The 22,453-nt window shown below is 36.1% G+C and overlaps 1 protein-coding gene across 2 annotated transcripts in view; it reads left to right on the top strand.

Annotated features, from left to right (window-relative positions):
* Positions 1-22,453, top strand: part of Tinag (tubulointerstitial nephritis antigen) — an 84,999-nt gene that overhangs the window by 4,651 nt on the left and 57,895 nt on the right. For both annotated transcript variants that reach the window (XM_050126051.1, XM_050126040.1), the window contains exons 2-4: positions 11,665-11,728; positions 12,386-12,475; positions 17,365-17,479. In XM_050126051.1, the coding sequence (XP_049982008.1) occupies positions 11,665-11,728; positions 12,386-12,475; positions 17,365-17,479 (269 nt within the window). The remainder of the gene's footprint in view (positions 1-11,664; positions 11,729-12,385; positions 12,476-17,364; positions 17,480-22,453) is intronic.

Here is a 22,453-nt window from a genome sequence, read left to right as displayed (position 1 = left end):
CTGTTTTCATGTGTGTGGGCCCACTGTGTTTAGTTACTGGTGCCTTCATGAGCCTGGGTGCCGCGGTAAGGAGTACTCACTAGAGCCTGTGTACCTGAGGGGACTGTGACTCTTTATCCCAGGTAGACACTGAAGTCTATAGCTGTCAGAGATAATTGGGGTCTCATGTGTCCTTCCCTGCTCTGTGATAGACTGTTAACGTGCCCAGTCTTGAGCAGGTCTCATGCAAGTAGCCATTGCTCCTGTGAGTTTGTGGGTACAAAAGTTATACCACGTCCAGTAGACAGCGTATTACAGTGCTCCTCCCACCTCTGGTTCTTATATTTCCACTCCCTTCACATGCCTGCTCCTGAAACTATGTGCTAATAAACAACAAACAAACAAAAACACTGGGGATCCTAGCAATGGAACATGCACTGCTTCCTGGCTCTCAACACTGTCTATTCCAGTCTGTTAGTCCCAATCTGGCACTGTTTACAAATTCATTTACCCGATATTTTAAATAGCCAGTGTTGCGACCTTTCTTTAGAAGAACAGTAGAAACTGGCTTCTCCCTGATTACTGATGGGTCTGAGCTTCTCTTCCTGTCTCATATTGGGCTTTCTTCCCATGATTTGCTTTTGACCATGAACAGCTTCTCACTTTGCCTTCACATCTAGAACTCTTTTTTTCTTTTTAGCAAGACAGGATAGGTACTTAGTCCTTTAAAATAAGTTACTTTTCACTTAAAACAAGTTACGCCTATGAGAATAATTGCTTAGGGTTTGTAAATTTTATTTAAGTTAAATTTACTTTTTAACTGACACAAGACATAAATTAAAAGTATTAAGGGTGTAATGTGATGTTTTGTACACATATATATCGCATAGTATTTAAATAAAGTTTAGTGTTTATCATTTGTTTATGTTTACAACATTCAATTGCCTTTATTCTAGTGAATGTGACATACAGGCACATTGCTTTTGTCTGTTTCCCACCCCCCCTCCCCACTGGGCAATAACACACCCAGGACTTCCTGTTCCTATTTAACTATGATGCAATGCCACTTATGAACACTCTCTACATCTCCCTGCTCCTATTCTTCCACGTCTCTGGTAAATACAAGATCTTTGCTCTTGTAAAGCTTGATGTTCCATCCAATAGTAGAGAGTATGTCTCCTTTTACTAAAATTATTATAAGAAGTCTTTAGATAAAATAATTTTACAGTAGCCATATATATCATGCTAATTTATGATGTTCTTGCATTATTCGAGGATGAACCCAGGGCCTCAGGCATACTAGATAAGGGCTCTATCATTGAGTTGTAGGCCCAGTGATATATGTAGAGTTAGTTCTTGCTATCTTAGATAAATGCTATTTTCATATTTGTTCAGCTGGTACCTGTCAAATTTCCCAATTCTCCTTTTCAGAAATAATAATGCAACTAATTATTGCAAGGAAGAAATTACAAAATAAATGTCATGAATAATGAGGAAATGTTAGCTCTATTTCTTCAAGACTAGTAACAGGTCCTGTATATGTGTTATCTTCACAACTACTAAATAAGACGTTCCTTGCTAATATTTTAAAAAATTATGTGACACAAACTGTAAAAATGAAATTAATTATTGGAGTCAATGTGATTATATAACAGAAAATACCACTAAGATGGATTACAAACACTTGGAATTTATTTTTTCCCTATGGAATATAAATTACTAGCTACCCATGGGGAGCTGGAAGGCTGGATTGATGCTGGGTCTTTCTGATGGTTGTGAGTATGGGTGTCATTCTTTGGGAATGCATGTAGTTTCCACTCAACCGTATCCTACAATCTCTATTTCTTCCCTGACCCTCTTTTCTCATTTAATGCAATTGCAACTATAGTTTCTGTGATTCGAATTTTGGCCGTGTCCAAAGCCCAACTAGCATAAGTGTAGACAGTAGCCCTGGGACACAACTGTATATATTTTAGGCTTAAAAGACAGTGATTTCTTGGAAAGTATAAGAAGGTTCAGAGCTGCATTTGTAATTGAATTTGTTTATTCTATCACATTGAAATGATTTATAAAGGAACTATTAAAGTCAAATTATGTGACAATCTATATTAATAACTCAATGATAATGTATGGGCTTTTTATAGAGCTCTATGCCCAGAATCAGTCAGAGGTGGGATTCTTTTTTGTAAGCATTATCCCAAATAGTGTATGTTTGAATGTTGTATATAGGAGAAATTCATTTAATGCCACATGGGAACTTACTACACATAGTAGATATTTTCCAGACCTTTCTAAAATACCATGCTTCTTATTAACACTTCTATTCCTCTTTCTAATAGTAAGTAATATTATTGAGAACTTACTATTGCATGAAAGTTCCTGTACCCTTCAGGCTTTAATCTGTCCATTATTTTGTGCCCCCTTGTTTAATGGGATAGCTTACTCTGCATGGATTGTATAAGTAGCTATGGAAAGGATATGGTTATTTTTTGTGTTCTAGTTACAGCACATGAAGATCACCTGAGCACCCTACTAAATATTGGTTCATTTAGTATCAAATGATTCCCAGAAAGTTTTTATGTTTTTTGAATGACAGATTTATGAAATTAAATAATAATCTTATTTCTGTATAATTGTAAAGAATAAATGCATTTTAAATTATTTCTTTCAATTTTTTTGAGAGTATAATATAATTACATAAATTTCTTCTTAAGTTTCATCAGTTCAAACCCTTCTACCTATCTTTCTTTGCTCCTGTCTAAATTCATGGCCTCCTTTTTTCATTACTTGTTGACAACTTCTATCTCTATGTATGTATATGTATACACACACAAATATAACATGTACACATTCCTAAACACAACCTACTCTGTCTAATGCTACTTCAGTGTATATGTTTTCATGACTATTTGGTATTAGATAGCCAATTGTACTCTTCCCTGGGTATGACTATTTCTCCTCCTCGCAGCATCTCTTAGTTGTCTATAGATCTGTGTGTCGGGCTGAGGCTTCACAGGCTTTCTCCATCCATGTTAGCATGTCTGTTTGTATCATCATCGTTAAGCCCATGTCGAGGTAGTCATATTAGTGGGCTGGACATCGACATTCTCAGGAGACAGCTTCACAACAAACTCCCTGGTTCTTTGGCTCTTATAATCTTCCACCCATCCCTCACAATGGTCCCTGAGCCTTAGGCATAGGAGTTGTATTCTGGATATAGTTGAGACTGGGCTCCATAACTCTGCGTTTTCATCAGTTTGGTTTTTTTTTTGTAATGATCTCTGTTGCAAAGAGACATTTGGTAGATGAAGAGGGAAGGCCCCAACTTATTGTGGGTCTAAGGACAAATATTTAGAATGCAGTTAGAGGTTATGGTGATTTAGTAAAGTTATTGTTCTTCTTCAAGATCCATTCCTATTAGGAATAGTTATCTAGAAAATTTTTATGTTTTTGAATGCAATATTCATCAAGTAATATTTTGACATAATTTTAACTTTTCATTTGTTTTAGTTTTGAGACAATATAATTATAACACTTCTCCCTTCCCTGTCTCCCTCTGCACCCTCCCATACACTTCTTTCTTCAAACTCATGGCCTTTTTTAAAATTGTTATTACATGAATGCAATATATATATATGTATATATATATATTCCTAAATGTAAGATTCTCGGTCCATATGAAGATTTTTTTTGTGTGTGTGTGCTTATGACTTCGCAACTGACAGTTTGGCAGTGGATAACCAGTTGGTTTCCTCTTCCTTGGGGACGACCTCCTTTCCCGCTCCCAGCTCTCCTTTCTTTCCTATAGTTTTTTAGCCATATAATTTTAATGAATAAACACATTTTAAAAAGCATGTAACTGTATTTGTCAAAGAGTGAAACATCATTTTCTCATTTTCAGGTAACTCTTACATTTTTTTTTTCAAGGTGACGGTCTGGTAAAAGCTATTGATGGTATTTAAAGCTTTTAGTGTATCCTTGAAGTAAGCATTGATGTGCTAATAAAAAGTATTATATTCTTAATTTATATTATATAAATTTATTTATTATATTATAATTGTATTATATTATTTACATTATAAAGTCTCACATCTTGAGAAACATATGATCTATGTGAGTAAGAAGACTGTAGCATATGGAGCAACTAGAACCATTGTAAAAGAGTAATAATCTGGTGACCTACATGGACAACAGTGTAACCCTACAACATCATCTGGAAGGTAGATTGTCCTGCAGTGGTTAATAAATATAATGTGCCAGAAAAGATAAGTATGGGGCTTGTAAAAACAATAAATGATATTGGGAACAATCATTGAAATCTCTCAGAAAATTAATAATCATGTAAGATCACACCTATCTTAGTGCTTGCATTTTTTTAAGTCACAATTTCAACGAAATATAATTATCTCCTACTTTGAGATTAGGTTTTGCTTTGTTTTGCGCTCTAGGCTTTAATTCTTGGACTCAGTTAAATCTCTTGCCTCAGTTTCCTGAGTACTATGGAGATCCAGGTATACCTTAGGTCAATTTACTCTCAGTTTGCATATTAATATTATAAAATAAGTTATAATTCACTCTCCTCTTTCACTGACAAAGGAGACCGACTTTCACCTTGAAGCCTAAGCTGACCTGTATAGATCACACAGGTCTTAAAGTCAGCAAGTTTTCCGACTGAAGCCTCCCTCCTACTTACTGGGATTACAGGTATGAGCCTGTAATGCCTGACTCAGCTAAAGTGCTGTAGATACAATAAGTGTATCCAGACTTTTCCTATTTAAAACATGTAGTCCATTCTGAAAAGTAATCGCTACCTCTTCAACACCAATTTTTGCTTGAGAGGGGAATATTTCAAAGATTTCAACCCAGAGATATATTTTAGGTAGAATTTATGTTCCAGAGCGAACTTTTACTCCATTCATTATGGATAGGAGCAGTTAATTACTCATTTCAATTAGTAGAAAAAAAGCTCACATTAGACTATAATTGCTCTCAAGAAAGGTAATTTTTCCTTTTGTTTTGTCTTCCTTTGGAAAATAATTTGTTGAAACGAGCATTACATGAAATTGAAGAAATGTGTGAAATAAACTAAAAAAGAAAATAGTTATGATTTACACTAATTTTTCATGTGCAAAGCAATGTTTTTGTTTCCAGGTTTTCTCTATATTGTATGTTTCCTACATTATTACACAGTGATTTATTAGCTTCATGTGACCAAGTTACATGCTGGTTTCTATTTCTGTCCTGAGAAGTGCTCAAATAAAAAAAAAAACTTGATATTTTGCATTATCTTAAGGAATAAAGATAAATATATCAATTTTATATAAAATGGAAGCAAGACATACATTAATTACATCCTTTCCTTCCTTATGTGCAGCATTGTATCTAGTAACTTGAGAATTTCAAATTTCAAATACAGAAAACAGTGATAGTGACAGACTTTAAAAAACCACCAGCATGGGCAAATAAACCATACACACACACACACACAAAAAACAGACACATACATACACACACACACACACATACACACACACACATACATGCAAGCACGCATGTGTGTTTATCACTGACATATTTGAATTCTTGATTTGAATGAGCTCCTTTATCCCTTTGCAACTTCCGTAACAATATTTGAATGAAGATTAATGACAATCAAATTCTCAAATTCTGCTACACATACTGACCATTCCAAAAAAAAAATGCATTGGTGATAAATACAAGCAAATTCACATAACCTCTCTGAGCTGGGTGAAATTTCAAGTCTTTGTCCTGATAGGAATTCATTTCTTGAAAAAAAAATTACTGGAGGAACACGTGCTCCTGTTACAGAGGTTCTATTATCGTTTGAGTAGGTATCAATTTGGCAAATCTTCTTAAATGATGGGACTGTATGCAGGAAAAGATCAATCTGAGGGCACGAGGTCCAGTCCACAATTGTGTACAATTTGTCCTTAAGGATATATAGATAAATATGAACTCTGAGTTGAGAGGTACAATGTGACACTGTAATATTTTAGCTCACCACATAAATTGGATACTATTAGCTTAACCAATGTGAGTTATTTGGATCCACTGTGCTTATTAAAAAGCCACTCCTTTTACCAATAAAATCCCATTTTTATATTCACTATGCTAATTCTGGTGCTGAAAATGTGGATGAGGTAAGCATTCAAAGCAGCTAGCCTCAAGTCTGGCCTCTTAGAATGCATGCTAGGGCATACCCCTGGGGCGCAGATTCCTGATTACAGCAAGTTACTGTCTTTCCTCCGGTGCAGCTTCAGCCTGCACAGATATTTATAACACAAGGTGATGAAGTGTCTTAAAGGAAATCACAGGCACCGTATTATTATCTTTCCTTGAGGCAACAAGACCAACTATTTCCCTCTTCACACTTTTGATTTATCTAATTCTAAAAGCTGTGAAAGTTGTAAGACTCCCTTAATTTCAGTAGTCATTAGATTTATTTTTAATTTAACGTAATGTTTTTGACAAAACTGTTATATGAATGATATGTAAAAATAATTGGGCGAACTCGCTTTAATATACTTCATATACATTTTAACTGAAAAATGGTATTGTTTTATGCTTCCATCATTATAGGATTATCCCTGTTTTAGTTCCATCTTGGTTCTCATTTCAGTTGAACCGATTCCCTCTTGTGACCTTGGAGTGCTGGAGTACCTTTGTCTTTTCAAGTACTCCTCTGTATTACAATCCCCCCCCCCCACTTCTCTCTCTCTCTCTCTCTCTCTCTCACACACACACACACACACACACACACACACACATCACATGANNNCTCTCTCTCACACACACACACACACACACACCTCAGTCTTCTAAATGCAATTAAAAAGTCTTTTAATTTAATTTTAAGAAGACCTTTCCTTTTCTCTGTTCTTTATAATTTTTTTGTTTTGTCCATTTAATGGCAAAATATCTGAAAGAATAATTTTGCTTTCTTTCTTTCAAGTTCCACATCAACTTATTCTGACAGGCTTCCTCTCTTTGCTATTCTTCCGACCCCTTTCTAATGAGGCTGTTGACAACTTCTCCAGAATTGAATGATATGTCCAGATTTTTGCTTTCTTGCTCTTGATCTATGGCAATGTTGTGCATGACTGGCTGTACTGGTTTGTTTCCCGTTACTTGATAAACAGCATTAAAAAAAAGAAGCTTAGAGAAGAAAGGGTTTATTTCATTTGACAACTTAAAATTTATCATCTCAGGGGGTCATAGCAGGAATTCAAGGCAAAAACCACGAGGCAGGAACCAAAACAGAAGCCATGGAGGAGCGCTACTTGCTGGGTTGCTCCTCATTGCTTTCTCAGTTTTTTTTTTTTATGCCCTCTGTCTATTGTCACTGCCACTGTGACCCTCCCACATCAATCATTAGTCTAAAATTGTCCCACAGACTTGCCTACAGGCCACTGTGTTGGAGATATTTTCCCAGTTGAGGGTTCCTCTTTCCAGATGACCCTGGGTGTGTCAAGTAACAAGAACAAGAGCAACACCACTAGACCCTGTGCCAACCATTTTGCTCATAAGAAATTCTTTTCTTTCAGATTCAACCTCTATTGAATTCCCTGTTTCCTTACGGGCCATTCATTCTTAGTTTATTCTGAATGTTTCCCGTCTGGTATACTTTGAGCTCAGCCCTGGACAACTTTTTCTTGCTTAAACATACTGCTGAAATAGACATGTAGTCTCAGGTTTTAAGAAATACGTAATGTATATGTATTTCTGGATTTCTATATACTTCTATCAATTCCCCTACTGAGATGCCTAGTCTAGATTTAATATAAATCTAAAGTATACCAAGCAGAGCTGAAGCCTTCCTGTGTGTTAAGTAAGTACTCTCTATGACTGACACAAACCTCCAGCCTTGGAATTCTTTATCTCGTGGCACTGTCTGATTCTGTATTCCAGTAACAGCTGGACTGATTCATTATCAAAACTACCTCACCTGGGTAGTAATTAAACTCCGTGCTTAAAGTTAAATCTCCCTTTTATTTGAGTTTATCTTTTTTGAAAAATGCCTGTTCAGTGATTATAGGACACTGAACACTTTCCTTATTATCATGATTCATCATTGGTCTCTTTCGGATAGTTCACATAACTTTATAAACCAGTTGTCAATCAATTTCAGTAAATAGTTAAGAGGCATATGGATCTCTTCTTCTTATTTCTCTTCTTTTCTTAAATATTTTTCACTTAGTATATTTTAATCATGTTTCTCATACCTCAACTCCTCTCATATCATCGCTACCTCTGTACCTATCCAACTCTTCGGTCTCTTTGCTTTCTCTCACCCTCAAAAAAAAAAAAAACATAGAAAATCAAAACAAACAAACAAATACAATAAGACTAAAAATGGCCAAACCAAACAAAATGCAGCAAAAATCTCACATGCAAAATATCATGGTGTTCACCTTGTGTTGCCTAACTACTCTTGATCATGGGGCCTGCCCTGAAGTGTGATTGATATTCTCAGTGATGTATCATTGTGGAAAGCTTATTTTTCCTTTGTAAGTGGCTATCAACTGTAAACACCTTGGTTAGAGGTGAGCTCCCGTGTCCATGTCCCTCTCAGTGCTGGGACTCGATCAGGCTTGAACTTGTACAGGTATTTGCATGCTGTCTTGCTCTCTGGATGCATTTGTGTGTTAGTCCTGTCATGTCTGGAAGATACTGTTCTTCTTGAGTCATTCATAACCTCTGGCTTTTATTATCTTTTTGCTGCTTTTTCCTCACAATTTCCTGAGCCTTGAAGAAAGGGGTTTCATGAGACATGCCATTTAGGAAAGAGGAAAATTGTCTGTATTTTGTCAATCATGTTTTAAATAAACGCTGATTGGCCAGGCAGGAAGTATAGGTGGGAAAACCAGACAGAAAGTAGAAATAATGCAATGAGAACAGGAGAATTCTGGGAAGGAGGAAGTTAATTCTTCCACTCCTGCCCAGACCACCTAAGCAGCAGGATGTGATCTGTCCCACTGAAAAAGGTACTGAGCCACATGGCTAACATAGATCAGAAAAAATGGGTTAATCAAGATGTGAGAGTTAGCCAGTGAGAGGCTAGAGCTAATGGGCCAACCAGCTTATAATTTATGGAGACCTATGTGTGATTTTCTTTGGGGCTAAACAGTTGTGGGTTACCAGGTGGGACAAAAACCCCAACAACAAGCAGGCCCCCGTTCATGTTACAGAGGACTGAAAACTATTCTCTCGCTCTCTGCAAACTATTCAGCTGTGGGTCTTTGAAGTAACTTTCATCTTTTCTGATGGAGGACTGAGCCAGGAACTCATCTATGGGCAGAACAAATTATCAGTAGGAGTGATTGTATTACTATGCTTCTTCAGCAGAACGATAGTAGTGGTAGTAGGTTCCTCCTAGGCCCATGACCTATACAGTCACAGGCTTTTGGCCTCATTAACATTGTCAGGGTTCCCTCTATTAGAATGGACCTTAAATCCAATCAGAAAGTGGTTGGTGGCTACTCTCCTAACATTTTGGCAGGTTGCTATTGTAGATTGCAAATGTTTTGGGTGGGTGACATGAGCATTACTTTTTTTTTTCAGATAGCACGTGGAGTACCTCCCAAGGCAATGAACACTGGTCAGTAGGGGTGAAGATTCTATTTGGGACACATCTTGATTCCTCTGTGCTTGATCACATAAGGAAATATTGTCTTCAGTAATAGGGTCTTACGATAAGTCTGATAAGACTGTGAAGAATGATGGATAACCTTGGCAAAAGCCTGTGATTCTTGGGAAGGGATCCTTTTGGCTAATGCCTCATAAAAGTATAGCCTAGGTCTTGCCCTGTAGGTTTTACTTGGTGGCATATAATATCTACTTGGGATATTATCTACTGCTATTCAGTATTCATTTAAAATCCTTTCATAAATATTTTAGGAGGCTTCTGTGGTCATAAGTTCCCATATGATTTTTTAGCAGAACTTATGTTTATTTAATATACACAAATGATAAATGAACAGAGTATGCTCTGCAAAAATATGAACCTATATCTTTGGTGGTAATGTACTTTATTGATTTTTATTGAGCTCTACATTTTTCTCTGCTCCCCTCCCTGCCTCTCCCCTCCCATTCAACCCTCCCCCAAGGTCCCCATGCTTCCAATTTACTCAGGAGAAATTTTCTTTTTCTACTTCCCGTGTAGATTAGAATAATATATGTCTCTCTTAGTGTCCTCATTGTTGTCTAAGTTCTCTGAGATTGTGGTTTGCAGGTGGGTTTTCTTTGCTTTATGTTTGAAAACCACTTATGAGTGAGTACATGTGATAATTATCACATGTACCCGTATGATTTTTCCAAAGCTTTTCAGTGTTAGTTTTTCCTCCACACAGTCCCTCCTTTACCTTGCCCAGATATCCTGTCCCCACTTAGATCCCCTATTCTAGTTTCCTCTAAATATCTCCACAATGCTGCATTCTATCCCCCCTTTATTGGAAGAGCATTACCTCTTCTCTTCTCCTCTCCCTTCCCAAGTGCCCGACCTCAGTGATTATTTGGATCATAGCACACATACTGAAATCTGAAAATCTAGAATCCAAATATAAGAGAAAATACACGATATTTGTCTTTGTGGGTCTGTGTTACTTCACTCGGGATGATTTTTTTTCTTGCTTCATCTATTCACATGCAAATTTCCTAAGTTTGTTTTTCTTAATAGCCGAATAGAATTCTTTGTATAAATATACCACATTTTCATCATCCATTGAACTGTTGATGGGCATCTGGGCTGTTCCTAATATCTGGTTATTATAAATAGAGCAGCAATGCACATGGATGAGCAAGTGTCTCTCTAGAAAGATGGGCAGTCCTTTTAGTATGTGCTTAGGAATGTGTCAGCTGGATTGAGAGGTTGATCTATTCCAAGCTTTCTGAGGAGCTACCACATTGATTTCCATAGTTTTTTTTTTAAATTCAGGATTGTTTTAACTATCTGATATTTTGTGTTTCCTTATGAAATTGAAGAATTCTTTTTTCAATTTCTGTGAAGAGTTGTGTTGGAGTTTGTATGGGCGTTGCACTGACTCTGTAAATTGCTATTTTCACATAATGTGGCTATTTTCACAATATTATGTCTACTAATCCACAAACGTTGAGTATCTTTCTATTTTCTGGTGTCTTCTTTATTCTCCAAGGTACATGGTTCTTCATGAAAAACAGCTGCAATTTTACTGATTTCATGATTTTTTTCCCATGAGCCAAAACACTGGAGAAAAGGTATTTGTCAGGTGAATTCAGCTAAACTGTATTGTATTGGGTCATTATGATTTTGAACTCAGGTCATTTGTCAACTGATAAGATCTGATTAAAGTTTAAAAATAGAAAATACCATAAACTGACTCATGTTTATACACTACTAATTTAAACATTTTTAAAGCAAAGTTAGTGATTAATTTCTTGATAATCTAGTTTTCACTTCTTACCATCCTATTTTGCAATGTAATGTTCACTGTAAAACCCGAATCTCACAGAAGGAGCATTGAAGAATTTTATATATAAACCTTAACACAAACCAAATGGAGACTGCTATCGGATTGGCACTACCTAGTTTTCACGTTCTGTCAACTAATGGCCATCATAGATGGCTTGTCATGTAAATATAGTTTCTTCACTTCAGAATTTTCACTTGTTTGATTGTCCTGTTATCAGGTTGCTCCAGAGGTAACCAACATTATGAAGAAGGATCGGTAGTTAAGGAAAACTGCAACTCCTGGTAAGTAATCTAAGTGGCACAGAACTGAGCTCTATTTTCTGTGTATTTCTTCAGGAATGAGGAAATCTTCTAATTAAAGCAGACATTTAAATGCATCTAGGCAAAAAAAAAATCACATGCTGTAAGACATTCATTTTCAGAAGCATGAAATTAATTTTGGCAATGTAATTATGTGTATATTTAATGCAAGCCTTAAATTGGATGTTTCATAGAAAGCCATCTCCATATATCAAGTTCTCATTAGGCATATTCTAAATTATATACGTTTTGATAGACTGCTGACAAAGTGTGATTTTGTTTTTCGGAGTTTTTTTGAGCACAGTAAGTACACACGAAAACATGCTGCTTAAATTGTATTAGCCTTCAGGAAAAATTTCAAATACATGTATATCAAATCTATATTTTAATTTGATTTAAACTTCAGTGAATATGAGGTCATGCATTATGTAGTTACTTCAGAGGATAAGAGCACAATGACTAGCACCTAATTCAAGATTAATGATTTATTTGCGCCAACAATCAAACAACAACATGGCTAACATTAATCAAGAAATTTCCTCCATGACTTACTTAGCAATGTAACAATAGTAACTCTTGTTCTGGAAACATATTCTGTAAAGGTCAAAGGACTTCTGTAATGTTTATTTGTCTTTACAGTACATGCTCAGGACAGCAATGGAAATGTTCCCAGAATGTGTGCCTTGTTCATCCGGAGTTAATTGACCACATAAATAAAGGGGACTATGGGTAAGTTCATCTTTCAGTATAGGACTCTTGTCGTTCTCTCTTACTCAGAAGACATACTGTGTGTCGTTGACTTCTAACCATGGCTATTAATTATAGAGAAAGATTGGGAAAGAAAACGAGAGTTTTAGAAACATGTGCATTTCATGTGTACAAGGTGAACATTCAATGGTTAAAATACAATGTGTACGTAAAATGAACGCATAGATGTTAGCTTTAGAGCACTAGGAAATATCCGTGTCATTGTGTGGTGGTGAGATACTGAGAGAACATGCATAGCACATGGCATAGGTAAAATTAGAAAGCTGAAAAGGTTGATTCAGTTTAATCATTTCCTTCTTGTTGCATTAACCAAGCCAAACCTTGCTCAGCTTTCCTAGGTAGGGTATGAACTCAGTCAGATGGTGCTCTGCATTGCCAACACTGTAGTGTAGCACTAATCTACAGTTTCTTGAAATGACTTGACGTTCAACCAGTTTTACTTGCATTGACATCAAACGGTATGTGGAGGTGTGCTATGTTGCTAGCAATTTTAAGATAGAAAAATGACCAGGAAATGCTAGGAAAAAAACTGTGCTCAGCTGAAGACTATTAAATTTGGTTGCTTCTCCACTTACATATATGGGAACCTGATGTAGGCACCCACATTTGTTTTCATTCCAGAACTGAATGAAAGGGTAATAGCTTGGAGAATCTATGCCTTAACATTTCTCCACTGCCACTTACCAGTCTATATGCCATTGATAACATTATTGACGTTCTGCAAAATGCCAAACATAAAAAGACCATGTTGAAGCAACTAGAAAAGTGAAGTAATGTATTTTTAAGGACCTTTTGAACAAAATGACATTTTTAGAAGTCTGTGTGTGTGGATGGGGGGGGGAGTAGGATGGTTGTGATGCTCATGCTATAGCTCATGTCTGATATTAAAGCAAAACTTGGAGGAGTGGGCTTTCTCCACCATGTAGTCCCCCAGGATTGAGCTCTCTATGCCAGACTTGGTAGTAAGTTCTGTTACCTCTTGACCTATCTCAAAGGCCCCTGAGATACATTGTTAAAATATAAGTACAATTTCTTTCAGGTATAAAATTTTATGTCCCTCAGGACAATACTAACACTGAATTTCAATGTACCTGAAGTATTTTCTTGGAAGACACAAAGTACAGAAAGTCACATTTTTTGACATTAGCATTCTGAAGTCATTCTCAAGTTCTCTGTGTGATGTGTTTGTTTAACCAGTGTTTTAGGTAATAGCTTGATGACATTTGAGTATTTCTAGGGAAACCAATTATGGTTTCCTGTGCCTAAATTATATCCAAATCATTGAAAAGACATAGCAAACGCAAGAGTTTGTGTCATCTTGATAAATGACCCTAGTCAGGGTTCTTAAAGGATTCCAATGCTGTACCCAAGTTGGACAAATTTCCCAGAAACCGTGAGAGAACTGCACAGCTTCCAACTGTTCTAGCATGCACAGGAGCCACTGTTAAGCAGGGTGGAAAGCAAGCATTCTTAAGAACATGGGCATTTTTGGGCAAATGTCTTCCTTGGAAGAAGAGTTTTCTTTCCCTTATTTGCTTGTTTGAGTATAATGGAAAGTTATTTTGAGGCATACGCGTTCTACTTTTCTAGGAAGCATTAATATATGTGTTTTACAAATATACAAGCTTTGCTTCCCCAAATTTTCACTGTATATTTTACTCAGGTCTGTATTATTTATACATAATATACTACAGTGCATATTTATCCAGTTGATTTATTCTTACTTATTTGTTTGTTTCTTTGTTTGTTTCTTTATGTAGCAAAATTTTGCCTCATAGTCCAGGCTGACAATATTTCCTGTTCACCCTCCCAATTTCTGGTATTACAGGCTTAAAACACTCTGTCTAACATCTCTGTATTATTTTTCATGGCAATGATTAATGAAAAATGTCTTTCTTTCATGACATTGCAGAAAATATAAACAAATATTTTTGCCTCAAACTAATTTACCCTCTACTTGAAGAGCCAACAGATCATACCATTGTAAAAGGCCAGAACATAAAGCCAAATAAAGTTTTACAAATAATCCTGAGTGAGAGAGAACAAAGGGAGATTCTCTATTTATTCTATATTTATCTGAGGTTGTGAAGCAAACACTCCAGACTCAACACTTTCAAGCTACAACCTCAACCATGCTTGGTAGCTCAAGCCTACAGACCCAGTAACTGAAAGGCTGGGGCAGGAGGATTGCTGTGAGCTTGAGGTCAGTCTGAGTATGAGATAGCCAATCTGGACTACAGAGTGAGAGACTCTGCCTAAGAAACTAAACTAAACTAAACTAACAACACAGCACAACAAAACACATTCTCTTATTTATACCTGTCAACAGTTTGGAATGGATTCAGCTGGGGCTTTTCCTTTGAAAATTTTATTAGTTCTTTGTAAGTTTTATATGTACTTTGATCATATTCAGTTCTCTCCAACAAATCTCAAATATTCTTGGCCATGTAGTCTTCTACTGGAGAGGGGTGGTTGACTTACAAGGAACTATACTCAGGGCAAAGTTTCTTCCAGTACCTAACAATTGCAAATAGCTCCACAGCGAGGGGTCAGACTGTGTGGCCATCACTTCTCTGCTTGTTGAGATTTGGTCTGTTTTGGGCTTTTGTGGGTTTTATTTATGTTGTTGAAATTCTGTGAGTTCATGTGTGCAACTGCCCTTCTGTGTCTAAAGATTATGTTTTCTTGTAGCTATCCCTTGCTCCCAGCTCTTCCAGTCATTCTCAGCTGTAGTAATCCCTGAAACTTGGGATGCGGCTCGTAGTACGCCATGTTTCCTTCAGTGTTGAACATCCTGTGTAGTCTCTTATTTTCTGTTCTCTGACCAGTTGTGAGTTATTGTCTTAACCACAATCCACTGCAGTTAGGAACATCTCTCATGAAGAATAAGAGAAGTATTAATCTATACATATAAGTCATTATGAGTCAGTTTAATACCAAGTCCATTAACAAAATATCTAGCTTTTTTTTTTAATCTCCTATGGCCTATGATCTGCCTAGTCATAGGTTCTGAGTCTGAGTATGATGTTAGATATGGGTTTTATCATGTGGAATGCAACTTAGATCCAAGCAGAAAGTGATTGATTATTCAGATAATTTTTTTGCGCCACTATCGTACCAAAGAGTGTGTGTGTGTCTTGCCAGGCTAGCCATTAGAGTAGCTCAAAAGATAAGTCGGTATTATTGATCACTTTCTCCTCTGGTAGCATGTCTAGCACCTTCTAGCACTATACAAGCTAGCCAGTAGGTATAAAGCTTTCAGGTCTGTATCAGGTTGATTTTTGCAGTGTGTGGCAAGCATCTGTTATTTTCAACAATAGGGAATTAGGGTTTAATTCTGGAGTGTAAGAAAGGGCAATGGACATAGTCTGTGATATTTGTGGATCTATAGGACCTCACTGGCCAAGAACTCCAAATGAAGTAATTCAAACTTAGTACAGAGCTTTTTTTCTTTTGTTACCCTCTGGTTGGTGTTGTGTAAGCGTTTTTGGTTCTCTTTTAGGCTCAAAAAATTTCTAGGCTGATTTTTTTTTTTAGTGTTTTAAAATTTTTCCTCCTAGTTACTTATTCTTTTGCTCACTTTGGTAACTTTGTTGTCTGTCTTGATGTCATAACTGTTTTGTACACATCTTGAAATAAACTTTCTCATCTGTTTATTTGAATTTCTTTTGGTTATGGAACCTTATAAAAAAGTATAATTCTAAATTTTTTTCCTCTGGAAATTCTGCTAGCTTCCTATCTCTATTTTTCCATACTGAAATCTGTTTGTTTTATAATTAACATTACATGTGCAATACAGATCCGGAGATTGCCACCTTGAGATCCTTTAGGTGTTGCAGTTTTTGTTTTAAAAATATTACTGAGAATTGAGTTTCTAATCACTCAAAGAGCTTACCACATTATAAGTAATTTTGATGACAAACACAGCAGAGTATGGTATAGACCTGATTTAAATACTGAAAGCATTTGTCTGTAGGGTAGAAGGTTGGATGAGCAATGTTTAGAAGCCTCTCCAGTATCTGGTGTTCAGCCACCATCACCTACTGGAGAATTCTATCTTCAAATTTTCTTATCAATATTTGAAAATAAGGCACTTTTCCCTAAGCAAGGTGAAAAAATAAGCCTCTAGAAAAACATGCATTTTAATAGCTGACTTCTAAATAATGGACCTAATAAGTTTGCCAGTAACTATTAGTGGTTAACACTGGATACAAATTAACTCACTTATTGTCTAGATAACATTTGCTGGTATAATCTCTTTAAAGTAGAATGATGAAGATTGCCAAGCAGCCACTCAATGGTAGAACACTTGCCTGCCTAGATTTAGTCTCCAATACTGCAAAAATAAAATATATTTGACTAGCTAACTTTTTATTTTTCATGGGTACTTCTGTTTGGCCGAGAAACTTCAAAAGAAACTTCAAAACTGAAAAAGTTCAAAAGGCACAGATTGTCCTCTTTAACCTGAAAGTTCTTGTCTGTAAAGTCAGGTTTCTTTCTAAAGAGCAATTATGTACATCTAAAGGAAACTGCATATATTAGCATTATTATACTTAATCTTTTTATAGTATACAAAGATCTCATATTCTTGATTTCAACATATAATTATGAGGCCTCACCTTTCTTATATCTATCATAACAGAAACAGGCCAAATCCAAGACTAGTATTTCATGTACTTGAGTTTTGAAAGATCAGTGTTGCATCCGTATGGAGACTATTCACTCTGTACTGATAATTCCTATATTTTGACATCCTATTACTATGTAATTTTTAGATCCAGAAATAAGAATGTATTTATGAGTGATATCATGTAACCTATACATATCTTTCTGCTTCATTTGTAAGGTAGATGGACAGCACAGAACTATAGCCAATTCTGGGGAATGACTTTAGAAGAAGGGTTCAAATTTCGCCTTGGCACCTTGCCACCTAGCCCTATGCTTCTGAGCATGAATGAAATGACAGTAAGTGTTTCTTTCTGCTTCATAGATGTATCTGTGGTTTTACAGATGAACTCATGTGTATATTTAAAGAAATCTGAACCATAACATACAGTTTTGATTTTTCAGAACCGTGAAAATGAAATGTTTTGCTATATAAATTAAAAAAGAAAATTGCTGAATATAAAAGCCATTACCAACCTATAAAATGTTTGTCTTTTAAATGATGACTGGGTGTTCTGTTTCATTGTCAGTGATTTTACAGGAATACATATTTCTGCTGAAAGGTTTGATATTCCATGGTTTCAGTGGCTAGACTTGATTGTCAAGTTGATTTGACTGAGGAGGGTATGTTTGTGAGAGTGCTTCCAGAAAATATAAATTAAGAAAGGAAGGCAACTACATACAACAAAAACAGTTAACATGAACTGCATTTTCAATTTTCAGTCCATTTTCATTTAGCAAATTCAGAGAAAACAGTCCACCATTTATACCATTGTAGTGACTCTAAAGTTTTATACCTATTTTCTTAATTAAGAAAAACTGCACCTAATTCTCCATCCAAGAAACTGTAAGGATATATTACCTACCAATGGAGACATTTGACATTTTGTCAGTCACCCAAAGTTCCTTTGCAGTGTTAAAACATCCATCTTCAGCCTGCAGGCCTAGAGTATCAGGCAGACTTTTCAATGAAACAGGAAATTAGAAGGTCTGTCCTGACTTGTTTTAGCAAAGTTCATTAGTTTCTTTCCCTTTCCTTTGTGTCCTGCAGAAGGTCTGTCAGACTCTTCTATGAAGCAGGAATCTCAAAGCATTGCCCTGCCTTGTTTTGGCAAAGTTCAGCAGTCTCTTTCTTGTGGATCACGCATGTCTAGTTTCCACAGCACATAGTAAAGCAGTCAAGGCAAAAGCAGTTTCTTGTCCAAATGGCTAATCTTGTCACAATGAAAGCAAATGCCTATGGAGTTTCTTCAGTTCCCATCACCCTTTTATGAAGTAGATTGGTGCTGACAGCAGCAGATGTGTCTCACTGTCATGAAAAACCAATCTTAGGCATTCACTCCATGATGCTTAGAAAAGATTTGTTCTCAAAAGTCCTCAAGTTGCCTTAAAGAATGTATTTGAATTTTTCCTGGAGACCTGGCACACTAGATTGTAAAATTGTGTTTTTAGTATTTTCATGCTTCCTGCTTTTGCCCAGGTAGTTACACACAGAAGCTTCAAGTTACACACAGAAGCTGCTACCTTTCTAGGGACTACAAAATCTTACCACTTAATGTCTAGTGTTTCCCAGGCATATGCACTTTCAAGTTAAACTGTTTCTCTGAGATCTGTTACTGCAGTCCAGAGCAGCGTGGCTTGCAGTAACACTGTAGTGCAGCTTGTCAGTTTACGTTAAGTGCATCAGGTTCTGGATGTCCCAATTCTCTCAGCATGCTGCTGTTACAAGCATTGCAAATCAACTAGTGTCTGTTAAACATTCAGCCCAAGCTTTGTTTTCCAGGCACACGATCACCCCATGTGACAGCATTGCTCAGTCTTAACTAGTATCAGAGAAAATGATACCAACTGATGTTTATTGAGCCGATATGTGCCAAACATGCAAATACCTGCAGGCTTCGTCTCATTTAATTCCCACAACAGCTCGATGTTCTGGGTACCAGCATCACTGAGTGCTCTAATACCAAGCAAGCTAAGATTGAGTGAGCCTAAGTTACACTGAGACTGAACAAGGAAATTGTTGCCTTGGAATTCATTACATTGCAAAACCTTTTCTATTGCTCCTACCCCAGGAGTCTGTAGTATAAGTATGTCCAGATAACTTCAGCCATAGAAAAGATGTTTAATCTCCTACCAACAGTTATTTTTCATAGATATTCAGCCTAGAAAGTGTTTGGAGTCTTCTATAACTACTATGACAAAATCTTTAGCAGTATGGCTCATTCATGGTTTTTAGTGACTTATCTTTATACACAACTGGAAAAAGTATATTTTTTCTTGTGTTTTTTTGTCTTTCCTTTTGCCCCTGGTATCGTTTTAGAAAATGCACCATTATAACAGCTATTCTTGCATTTTCTTTCATTGAGGGATAGAGTGAACTCAATATTTATTTTTAAATATTATATACTTTTATTTGATATTTTCACAGCATTTTCTTTTAAAACGTAAACTTTCAGCTTCTGATAATTTACTGTAGTCTAGAAAAACACATGATAGAGTTTTTCAAGCTTCCACTCACCACAGCAGACAACAGAATATTTCACTCTAAACCATTTATTGGTTCTTGGGTATTTGCCTAAAAATTTCTGTGGAAATATATAAATGAAAAACAATTTTAATGATTAGTGTTTTAGGAAAGTTTAAAGCTAAGTAGTTCCAAGAAATCAGCAAGGACAATTCAACTGAACTTCAAGGGTTCCATTGCCTAATTATGACATACCAGCTTAGAAAAAGATTCTGATTTCTTAGGCACAGTAGCTGAGGGCTGTTTGGGGAATAGTTTAGGAACCAAAGCATGTATTTATGGGAAGGACATGAGGGCAACACAAACTGAGTTGAAATGTTAGTCTTATATGGACTAAAGATGAATCCTCTTGGCTACAAATTAATACCTAATAAATAATATCAAACTGACTCAAAGATTAATACAAATGGACAATTCATAAAGTTGTATTTCTGAATAACTGATATTTCCTTTATTTAATTATTTTCAGAAATATATATGTAAGAGGGTTATTGGTATAAATTCCAAAATTACATTTAGTGTGGTTGATCTATTATTGAAATATTTGTGATTTGATTTCTGGTGTGCTAAAAAATGCACTGTACTCTAACCCAAAATCTCTCTCATTCTTTGGCCATATTGCCTAGATGAGTGTTGGAACTCAAAAGTTTTTCCAATACAGAGAATGTTGAGAGGAAGCTGGCCTGTACTTCAGCCTCCAGGAATTCTGGGATAGCTGACAGCTAGGAGACTGTTTCTCAGCTGCTGCCAGATAAAAAGCACATTATATCTGCCTTTTGAAGATTCATAATAAGATTCATAGTACTCATAAGAATACAGAGAATATTGCAGTTTTTATTTTTAGCAACTTTTTAATGCAGCATTTTCTAAATTCTCAGATTAGATAAGTTTTGGGTTAATAGTTAGATCTCAGACTCTATACAATATAATTTAAGAAATACTGACTTCAGCTAACGTTTTAAAATAAGAGTACTGCAAGGAGCAGAAGTATATATTCTTGGAAAAATAGAACATAGTCCAATTCCTTAGGAAAAAAAATTAGAGGCAACCAATTATTATGGCTGCTTGTAAAGCTTACATTGATGGAGGCTCTTCTGAGCCAGCAGAAAAATTACTATTGAAGAGATGTTAAAAGGTATATCTGGGTTTGGTGATGTGCTTAGTGGTAGAGTGCTTTCCCAGTACATACAAAGCTCTGTACAAAGTATTGTACACTTGCACAGATATGTGCATGCATTTGTACATGTAATATATATGTATATGTATATATATTACATATATATATGCATGGGGATTTATCAAGTACTCCAAGAAACCTCATTGCATGACATTTATTTATAAATATTGAAAATACTTTGGATAAAAAATTATCATTTTTGCTCAAAAGTCGAAAAGTTAAGTGTTTATTTGCATATTTGTTTCAGTTTAAATTTTTAAAGGACAGCCTGGGGAGATTGCTTCATGTTTAAGGGTACTTTTTGCTCTGGCAGAAGATCCAGTTTTAGTTTCCAGCACCATCATGGGAGCTCATAATCATCTGTTAACTACAATCCCAGTCAGTTTGATGTCATCTTTTGACTCTGCAGACACCAGGCATGCATATAGTACACATGCATTTTGTATACATGAAGGAGAGATATCCAAACACATGCAAAAAAACCTCAATAAATTTAAGAAATGTGAAGTTTTATTATTGCTACTGTTGATTTCCCTGAAAAAATAATTTGATATTATTTTGAAAATAGAACTCTTCTAGAACTATTAAGATGTTAAGAAGAATGGCATGTCAGCTGAAACCCATAGTCTTACTACTACATCTGATGTCAAGTTGGTATCTGTAAAATGTCAGTTACCCTAATTTGAATCTTTATTTTGTTATTCAATGTAAATGGACTTAGTTGGAAAACTCACAGATAAAAATGATGACATAAATTTTCGGTTCTATGTTAAGAGTAAATCAAATCAAAACTACCATTTTATGAATTACTTATTAACTTTTAGGCCCCTAAAATTTTTTATAAGTAAACAAATGTTCATTTGATCATCTGAATGTTTCATCACTATCTAAGTGACACATAACAGTTGATTGTTTTATTTCTCTGGTAATTAGATATAATCCTTGTATTTTCCATCATTTTTTATTGAAGCCTCTCTGATAACTTTAGGGGTAGGCATCAATCTATGAGTATACCAGAATATTGTAAGGCATCATTATATTGACTTTTTTTCTCCACTTGTGTTTGGTTCTATCTTAGTTTCTGGGCCATCCAGCCTTTGCATCCTTCTGCTCCATGCAGTATCAGGAGTGGGCTCCCTCCTATGGCATGGGTCTCAGGCTGGAACTGTCATTGGTTGGCCACTCCCACAATATCTGTGTCACTCTTTTCCCAGGACATCCCATAGGCCAGACAGACTATAAGTCAAAAGTTATGTGCCTAGAATGGTGTCCCAATACCTCTACTGGTAGTCTTGCCTGTTACAGCTGGTGGCCAGTTCAGGCTATATGTCCTCTTTTGCTAGGAGTCTTAGCTGGGGTCATCCTTGTAGATTCCTGGGAGTTTCTTTTGAACTAGGTTTATACCGGACCCTGAAATGATTCCCTATCTAGTAAGCTCTTTCAGTATGGTACTCTTCCACTTACACCACCCCATCTGATCCTTCATGGTCCCATCCATATCTTTCTCCAGTCCACCCAGGAACTCTCTTTTATTTCTTCTACCCAGGAAGATCCAAGTGTCCTCTTTGTTACC

Source organism: Alexandromys fortis, unplaced genomic scaffold (genome assembly GCF_014885135.2).
Source record: "Alexandromys fortis isolate MF-2015 unplaced genomic scaffold, M_Fortis_MF-2015_v1.1 scaffold_22, whole genome shotgun sequence".
Classification (NCBI taxonomy): domain Eukaryota; kingdom Metazoa; phylum Chordata; class Mammalia; order Rodentia; family Cricetidae; genus Alexandromys; species Alexandromys fortis.
Note: the sequence above shows the minus strand (reverse complement) of the source record. Positions and strands in the feature narration are given on the sequence as shown.